Genomic DNA, 9,006 nt, shown 5'->3' with positions numbered 1-9,006 from the left:
GTGTTATACAAAGTAACCTTTCTTTAATTATGAAAGGTCATGGTTGCACTAGGCCTTTACTTTGTCTGTATCCCATCCTTAATGCCAGCTCTGACGTGGTGAGAAACACCTGGAGCCAAGGCTGAAAAAACCTGTGGCCCTGTTACATTTGTACAAATGTAACTTCAACAAATAGCAGAGGACTGTTTTGAGAAGAAGTATTAAAGTTATCTATCTCCAGTGTAGATACGATGAGAAGAAATTTAAGCTAGCATTGGCGTTGTCACAGACGTGTGGCAGGGTAGGGCATTAAATGTGTTCTCATGCATCTGAAAGGTCATTCTTCCTCTCATAACTGAGGAGTGATTTTTCAACATATTTGAAAATAGTCGGAGACACTGGTTATCACTGAAGTAATGAAATAACTCATATCTGAAACCATGACATTTAGTTAGCCCTTAGTATAGTTACTGGGACTACTCCACATTTAAATACTTACACTGAAAGAGAGATTTTTGACCACTTTACTAATGTAGTAAAGCAACTGCATAATCACTTTTATTATAAAAATAATCCTTAGGTAAAATACAAATACAATCAATAATTACACAAATATGCATTTACAAATGTGCAAAATAGTAACTTATGGCACAGAAAAAGTAAACACCCCTGTGCATGGTTTCTGTGCAAAGAGACAAGCTAGTTGTAGTCAATAACCAGCCCTTTCATATTTTCTTCACTTCTCCTGATTTCAGCTGAACACAAGGATTTTCAGATGAAATGTCTGAAAGTTCAGCCTCAACAGACAACATATTAAAATACTTCTGCTTTTAGTCCAGATAAAGCACAGTAAGATTTTTCCCACCTTCTGCCAAAATGCTCCTCCCCTGTTCTTTAGCCTACATTTTTGGAAGAGGAGGAAAATTTCAAGTTCAGTAATCTTTTTCACAAGCCTTCGGACTGCTGTAAAGAATTCAACTCAAATACAAGTCAAGCTGCAGTCTGAAGCTAACTACCACTGTAAGTTTCAGTTTAGTTTGTAGTAAAATTTGCATTATGCTTGCCTTCCTCATAGTTGTAAAAAATAATTCTTCATAACAACACTTTGCTTTATCTTGAAGTCTTTCATACAGTCCAAGAGAATGTGAAATCAAATAAGAGGTAGATATTGTTCATCCTCCTAATTCCTAAGAGCTGTCCATTTGAATTACTCTTGGTTTAGGACTGTAGGAGATACGTACAGAGCAAGGTTTACTCTCTATAAAGTAGTGATCAACTTACACGCCTCACATCACGTGGTCACTGACAACATTCAGCAACATGCTTGAGGAATTCATCACTGAGTTCATCACTGAAAAACCTCATACAATGAGGGCATCTAAGTTCACCCTGTGCCCTGCCCTCGGATCCTGAGTTTCCATTGTCCACAGCTGGAGAAGCTTGTTCAGACTGTGAAGATGTTCTTCTCATGCCTGTTTGGCCCGGGCTATTGCCTCGTAGATGTTCAACATTTGTCTGTACATACATGTGATTTTGGTTACCAATGTGAACTCTGAAATGACTACTTGTGTCTCTTGAGTCCTAGAAAGAGAAAGAAGAGCTCTTGAAAAAGGTGCAGTAAAAAGATATTCTTTAACAGAGTATGTTATCACCTTTATCTGAAAAACTGCTCATGTTTTTATCAGAAGATTTGTAATTAAAATTATGCATCAGTTTTTGCAGTTTTATTAATAATAGTTGTAAAGAAGGCTTGCAGAAAACAGAATACAGCCAGCGTGCTACTTTAAAGATGCCACTGTTACAAGAGTCATGGCTGCCCTTCTCTTCCTTCTAAGAATTCCCCCTTACTATGTTGATCCAAAATAGAAGGAAAATGGACTGCAAAGGGGTATTACACGTGTACTGGGAAGCATCTCCACTAGAACTCAGACTATGAAATAACGTAAGTTTTTGATAGCTGCACTGCGCTGAAATGCTTTTAGAAGTACTAAGATTTATTAAAAATATACTTAAAAGTATATTTTAGTCCTGAATTCTGTTGACATGTTTTAATTGAAAAACTACCATGTTGCTTTCTTACCTGTCGTCTTGCTAGCTGGTGTTGCAGACATGCAACTTCTGCCTGAAGCTCTTGTATTTTACTCTGCGCTCGTTCTCTGTCTGATCTCTCAGATGTGAAATCATCTTTATAAACTAGGACCTGAAAAAGAATTATTATGTTAGTATTTATAAATTAGAGCATTGGCAGGTTAGATTAAAAAGTTGAGGCTGTGATTCCTTTGTTTGTAAATACTTATTCCCAGAATCTCACTATTATCTTCTCTATCATATCTGTACTTTAAAGGTATTTGTATTTCTTTTTCAGATCTTTCATATTTTGTATTAAAGCCAGTAGAACTGCATGCAGTTCTTTAGTGAATTTCCTAGAATCTGTGTTGTTAAGTATCTGTATAGCCAAATGTGGCAAGACAAGTGGCAAATGTCAAAAGAAATAATCTCATTTTTCCCCCTTGGACTTCAGTGGTCTGGGGAGAAACTAAGAATTCCCACCTCTAGGAAAAAGAAACTTAATGACCTGTTGCTCCAGCATTTGTATGCGCTCATTATCTCCTTCACTAGCCTTCTTCACATCTTCCAATTCTCTCTTTGTTTTTATGCATTCATTCATTTTTTCTTCCAGTAGCTTGTTTAACCGGAATATCTCTTTGTGCATCAGGTCAGAATTCGTTTGTGCTGAAGTTATGCCGTGCTGCTGCTCCAGTTGCGACTTCATCTCTTTTAGCTGCAAGTGGAGTCGCTTCACATACTCGTCCCTACTTGCATCGTATTTCTGCCATTTTGCATTTAAGTCTTCCACCTGAAAGATTACCCAGGAGAGTCATGAAGAACATAAAGACACAAACTTCTAAGCTTTCATAGACTGCCTATATGTGCAGGACCAAAATTCTCTAAAAGAGAATATAATATGCTGACTCAACTGCTGAGTGTGGATAAGCCACTTCACAGGGCAGCAGAAGATTATCATGCTATAAGCCAGGCTCTTCACAGGCAGTCTTCCCCATTCCCTAGTCCGTACGGACAGTATCAAATAATATGGAATGGGAGGGGTTGGCGGTCACCCTGGGCCTAGTGCTGCTGTTCTGGGGCAGAATACTGATGCATGGAAGGAACACAAATTTTTTTCTTCTGCAGTGTATTTTTAACAAAAAAACCCAATACATTAAAAATAATGTGCTAAGTTGTTCATAGCTAAGGGAACAAAGACTATGTGCCATGTTGAAAGGATTAAGAAAAATTTTGGACTCGCATTAAACTGCCATTTAATTAGATTGCTGCTGTTCTGGGGCAGAATACTGATGCATGGAAGGAACACAAATTTTTTTCTTCTGCAGTGTATTTTTAACAAAAAAACCCAATACATTAAAAATAATGTGCTAAGTTGTTCATAGCTAAGGGAACAAAGACTATGTGCCATGTTGAAAGGATTAAGAAAAATTTTGGACTCGCATTAAACTGCCATTTAATTAGATTAACCAGGCCTTACCTATTCCAAATGTACTGTAATTCAAAATAGTCAATCAAATCTTAATCTTGTACAAAATGAAAGTACTCACATGAGATACTTTTTGTTTTAACATCCTGTTTTCATCTTGTAGGTTGCAGATAAGAGCTTGAAGTGAAGTTTCGTTGTCTAAAAGCTGTAATTTTCAGATAAAAGAAGCGTTACTTTAACATAAAAATCCCAAACACTTAGTTATGCTGTTAAACTGGAAGTAATCTTTTTTAAATTCCTCTAAAACTATTTGCTACCAGTGAAACAAATGCATACATCTAGCTCTACTTATTTCTATGTAGTATATTTCTAAGTACTAATAGTATAGCCTACAGCTATTATTAATAAGCAGAGCAAAAATGTACTCGGGTTTTTACCACCTTGGTATTGCTTTTAAATAGATCTGTGTGGTGTCAAAAACATATCTGTCTTACCAAATTCTAAGCCTACTGAAGGTAACAAGAAAAATACCACACATTTTGCATGCATGAGGGTCTACACTGATGACAACAGAGCTTAACAGTTTACACAAACTCCTTGGAAACTACTTGTTTGGAGTGGGGGAACACATGACAAAGACACAGATATGCCTTCATCTTGCTTTGTTATTACTGTCAATTTTGGCCAGTACTAGGAAGAAATTACTGAGGGGGAAAAAAACCCTGCTTGATAAATAATTGACTAAAATGATACCCCTTTTTTACAGTTGTGACATCTGCTTAAAAAACCCCCAGTGTACGTGAGTAATATAGAACACTTTTGTACAAAATTCCCTAGAATCAGCTAGTAATTGCATCTGAAATTTCTCTTCTTCAACAGGGAAGTCCCCACTGTACAAGGTTAGCTACTTATTACATATATCAAAGTCAATCAAGTTTCCTGTCTATCAATTACATGTAAAATATGATAATACTAAATGCTTCAAGTCCCTTAAAAAAATCCTTTCTTATATCTAGTCAACCTCTAACTATTTCTTACAGGTAACTTTAATGTGAATAAGTTTTCTTTGGAAATGCTCCTGGGATGTTTTACAAAGTAGAAGTAAGCAATGTATAGAGTTTATCATAAAAGCATAGATGAGCAGTTGTGAAACACAGCATTGCCACTATGTAGCAGTAAGAGCATGAGACAGAATCTTTTTTTTTTTGTGAGAATTGGCTGTAGCATCCTACTCAATAGGCTGATCTGTTATTGAAGGCAGCACCTCTGTTATTTCCTTATGGTATTATCATGAATTACCCAACAACTCACAACCATCATGATTTCTGGAACAACAGGACAATACAATCTACCTCTACCCTATGCTGAAAAGCTTCCGCTAAGGTGATGATGTGGCAAAGCCACACAGCCATTAGCAAAGTACGCCAAAATCCAGGTGTTTCTTTGTGCCCCTCAGTGGCATTTCTGCCACCTTCCTATCATGAAGCAATTTTTCTAAACATCCCTGCTGGAGAGAAACATTGCCTTGCACTGGGGGTCCGGGGGGAACCCCAGAGGGAAAAAAAAAAAAAAGTAAGACACCTTGACTCATTCTTCCCTAACCATCTTTCTCTAGGTCTGTACTATGTGTGCAAAGCCAAACCCTGATCCGAGAAGACCACATGCTATAGAGTTCTTAATATAAATACTGCTTTAAAATATCTCTACTTTGTTTTGTGATTTAGATGCTTAAACAACTAATCAGGAGATATCACCTTCAAAAGCACAGCACCATCTAGCGACGCACAGAAGCATGCTGTGGTATAAAGAAGGTACTGTCTCCTGTACATGCAAGGAAGAACTGTAATCATGGAATTGCTGAGGTTGGAAGGGACCTCTCAAGATCCTCTCCTTTCCAAAAAAACCCAAACAAACAAACAAACAAAAACCTCTGACGACAAGATGGCCAAAATGCAAGTGATTGACAACTGCTTCCATCCTAAATTTTTGGTACTTGGAATTATTTAGAGCTTGCCATGGTAGTCTTTTCACCCACGTAATTTCATAGATGAAATTATTTAAAGGGATGTTTCTCACCACTCCCCAGTTACAACTATCATATTGTAATTAACACCGCAGAAGCTAGTAAGACTTTAAAGAAACATAGTAGCAGTAAGAATACCTGATTAGATCTTTCGGTAGGTATCCGGTCATCTGAATTCCCCTTCTCTTTCCTTTGCTTCTCTTCTAGACATTTTGCCAGATGTTGACACATTTCTGCTGTGGATGCTAATTTGCGTTGAAGTTGGTGAGTTTCATCGGTGAGTGAACGGCACAAAACATCGCTGGTGGCCTGAGCCTTCTCTCTCTCTGCCAAGCTCTTCTGAAGTCGTAAGATTTCTCTCTCCTTTTCGTATGGAGGCTGATTTATCATCTGCTGTATCTCTCCATTTTTCTCCTCTAGTTGCTGATTCAACTTCTGTACTTCCTAAACATAAGGGGGAAGGGAAGTTATTTAAAAGCAAAGTGAACTCAAAAGCCAAAATATTTCTAAGACTGAATTCCATAGTGCAGTAATTCCTATACTCACTGCAAAGTACTTAAAAAGTAAAATAAATCCAACTCATTTCTATATAATCACTCAACCTTTGAACTGACAGATCAGTCAAGCAAAATCAAGAACTGCTCGGACAGCTATACAAGCACTTCCTAGTCAGCAGAATGAAGAAATCAGAAACAACAGCAGAAATTCAGGAAGATTCTATGAAAAGATACAGAGCGGCAACAAACTAAAGATGGAACTTAGAAGAAACAAAGTAGTTTAAAAGGAATAACTATAGAGTCTGAGAAATGCTTACTGGTCCTGCATTCTAAATTACCAGATAGTAGAGATTTTCCTCAAAAAAAAAAAAAGGAACTGGAAAGTCATCTTATCAAAAACCAGTGAAGTGTATTCATTGCCTGGCACTGTCACAAGGACAAAGCAGAGGGAACATACACAGCAACCTTCCCACCTAGGAAAGGATGAGTGGTAAGGACAAGCAAAGAGAAAATGAAATCTGTGTGGCAGCAATGACTCTATTTTGGCCATAGCTGACTCTCCAAAGTATGTGAGAGGGTCTGACACACTCTTAGGAAACAACTGTATATCTCACTGCCGCATGTTCTTGTTGAATTGGAAGCTCTGTGGGATCATCCGCACTGTGTTAAGTTAACGTCTCTGCAGGTGTTTTGAGAAGGAAGAAGTTTGCTTGCTGATGGGGGTACAACCACTCTGTAGTACCATGCATCTTAAGTACACCAGTCCTGACTTTGTCAAAAACAGCTTGTGCTTGATATCCTCAAAAAGTAGCAGATGCTAGTAACAGAAACCTCTGCAGCACTGCTCCTCCAGGATCAATGATGCCCTGGATGCCAGCATAGACCATGAGACAGGTACAAGTTTAACTCTACCCTTCCAGTTCTTCGGGAGTGCTAATGGAGCTGTAAATCACAGGCAGCACTCTTCTTTGCCAGCACGTAGGCCTCTGACTTCGCAAAATGTCTTCTTGTTGTTGTTATTTTTAGTGACCATGATTTCAGTGTTTCTGATTGGGCATACAATATTTATTTCTAAAAAGAATAAAATTAATATCTAACTTACAGAAATAGCACTTGTTCTTATTACTGACATTTAAATTCTTTAGCATCATGCTAAATGCTGAATTTCCCCTTTGCTATAGATTAAAGACATTCAACATCAGACTTCAAAACATATTCAGATACCACAGGTTTGTCATCTGTCTGCAAAGTGTCAGTAAGATCATCTCTTATTACAAATTTCCAATCTTGAACTTATTTAAATGTATTTTAGGTGAGTCTCATATATGGAAAATGTTTTGTATAAGCATTAGGTCAAGAGGTTACTTATGACAAAAATACTTGTTTCAATTTTAAGCAGTCATTCTCAGTTTGGAAATTCCTTTATGCAGCTTCATATAGAAAGAAATGCTTTAAAATTCTTAAAGTATTTCAGACTGAACATGGGAAAGTCTTAATGACAGTAACAAAAATAGCACTTGTGGCGCATGGGAGGGGATACAGTTTTGAGACTTTTTTCTGTTTTCTGTCATAAAAGATACCGATTTCCCTATCTCATCTCCTCACAATCCAGACTTGCCAGTTACTTCTCCAAGTATTAACGCGCTGCCTTAATGTCAATACAAAAATCCATTTTCAAGTACACTTAAAAAAAAAAAAACCCACCACCACTTTAGTAGAAAAAGTGGTGGCATCGGTGTTCTGTAAGGTAAACAAAAGCTGTTGCATCTGATAAAGGGGAAGGTCTTCGCTAAGTAATATGGAACTTCCACATTTGGGGTTTTTTTACTATTTTTCCTTCTCCTTGTGAGAATAGTTGCACGAAGACTTATAATGCCATGCTAAGTTTTTGGTTCAGGATTTTATGGTTTACCTTCTTGAACTTAATGCAGTGGGAACTACTATTGGATACAGACGGCCGAGTTGCTCTGGGCACAGTCCAGCTCTGGGCATACAGCGATAAAGCAAGTCCTGTCAAATGCACCAGCATTGCATTGCGGGGGTCAAAACATTTGCTCTCTTGTCCGGGCTCTGCCACCACCGGCTTGCTGTGCCACCCCGGGCAAGTCACTTAAACCACGTTGTCAGCGCTAGCGCCAGTGCACCCCAGCCTGTTTCCATAAACGCGAGTGAGCAGCCTGAATGCAAAACGCCTGCATCCTCCGTTCAGGCCAACCACTGCTGGTCTTCCTAAGCTTAAATTACTCATTTTCCTAGAGGAGTGCGGAAACACAGCTCCCGAGGTACATTCCGCTGCCACTCCTCGGGTATACGCGCACCCTTTCGCCCAGGGAGGCGAGGCCGCTGCCTGCCAGCGCTATTTCGAGGGCATTCGCGGTTTTACCTGGCTCAGAGCTTCCACTCTTCGCGCCGAGAGTTGCTCGCTGTCCCTGAGCTGCGCCCTGGCCTGGCCCAGCTGCTCTAGCAGGCTCTCCACCAGCGAGCGGGCCGGCTCCGCGCCCGCCGCCCCCGCCTCGCCGCCCGCCGCCGGCTGCTGCGGCTGGGCCAGTCTGCTCCGCAGCTCCCGGATGGTCGCCTCCTTGGCAGCCAGCTGCAGCTGGAGCTGCTTCAGTTGCTGAGCGGACTCGTGGTACAAGGTGCAGAGCGCGTTGTACCGAGGCACTTTATTCTTCAAGCTCCTGTTTTCCCGGTGCAGCTTCTCCAGCGTCTCCTCCACCTGTTTGAAGCGGGCCACCAAGGGGTCTGTACTGCTACCCTCGCTTACCGAGCACATGGCTGGGGAAGGCGAGCCGCGGTCACGCTGCTGCCCCTTCTCTTTCTTCTCCAGGGCGAGCAGTAATCCGGCCAGGTGCATATAAACCCCAAGAGGAGCCTTGCTGCTGCTGCTTCGCTCTTCCGCCTTCCCCGTCGGGGGAGGAGGATGGCCGTCCTCCTCGAAGGGCTCGCAGGACCGCCTGCTGCCCTTCCCCACCGCCTCCGCTTTTCTACGGCGCAAGGCGGGCCGGGCCGCGCTC

The 9,006-nt window shown here is 40.5% G+C and overlaps 1 protein-coding gene across 2 annotated transcripts; it reads right to left on the bottom strand.

Annotated features, from left to right (window-relative positions):
- Window positions 1-514: 514 nt before the first annotated feature.
- Window positions 515-8,878, bottom strand: TNIP2 (TNFAIP3 interacting protein 2). 2 transcript variants are annotated; one of them, XM_009285393.2, is made up of 6 exons: window positions 8,376-8,878; window positions 5,634-5,939; window positions 3,594-3,677; window positions 2,555-2,836; window positions 2,060-2,179; window positions 515-1,560 (listed from the first exon to the last, which is right to left on the bottom strand). In XM_009285393.2, the coding sequence occupies exons 1-6, from the start codon at window positions 8,844-8,846 to the stop codon at window positions 1,279-1,281; spliced, it is 1,545 nt and encodes a 514-aa protein (XP_009283668.1). In that variant the 5' UTR covers window positions 8,847-8,878; the 3' UTR covers window positions 515-1,278. The 2 variants fall into 2 exon arrangements, with proteins under 2 accessions (XP_009283668.1, XP_009283670.1); XM_009285395.2 differs by having other exon boundaries at window positions 8,757-8,878.
- Between the last annotated feature and the right edge of the window lie 128 nt (window positions 8,879-9,006).

This window comes from Aptenodytes forsteri, unplaced genomic scaffold, assembly GCF_000699145.1.
Source record: "Aptenodytes forsteri isolate BGI_AS27 unplaced genomic scaffold, ASM69914v1 Scaffold88, whole genome shotgun sequence".
Lineage (NCBI taxonomy): Eukaryota > Metazoa > Chordata > Aves > Sphenisciformes > Spheniscidae > Aptenodytes > Aptenodytes forsteri.
The sequence above is the reverse complement of the archived record's forward strand: the minus strand, read 5'-3'. Positions and strand labels throughout refer to the sequence as shown.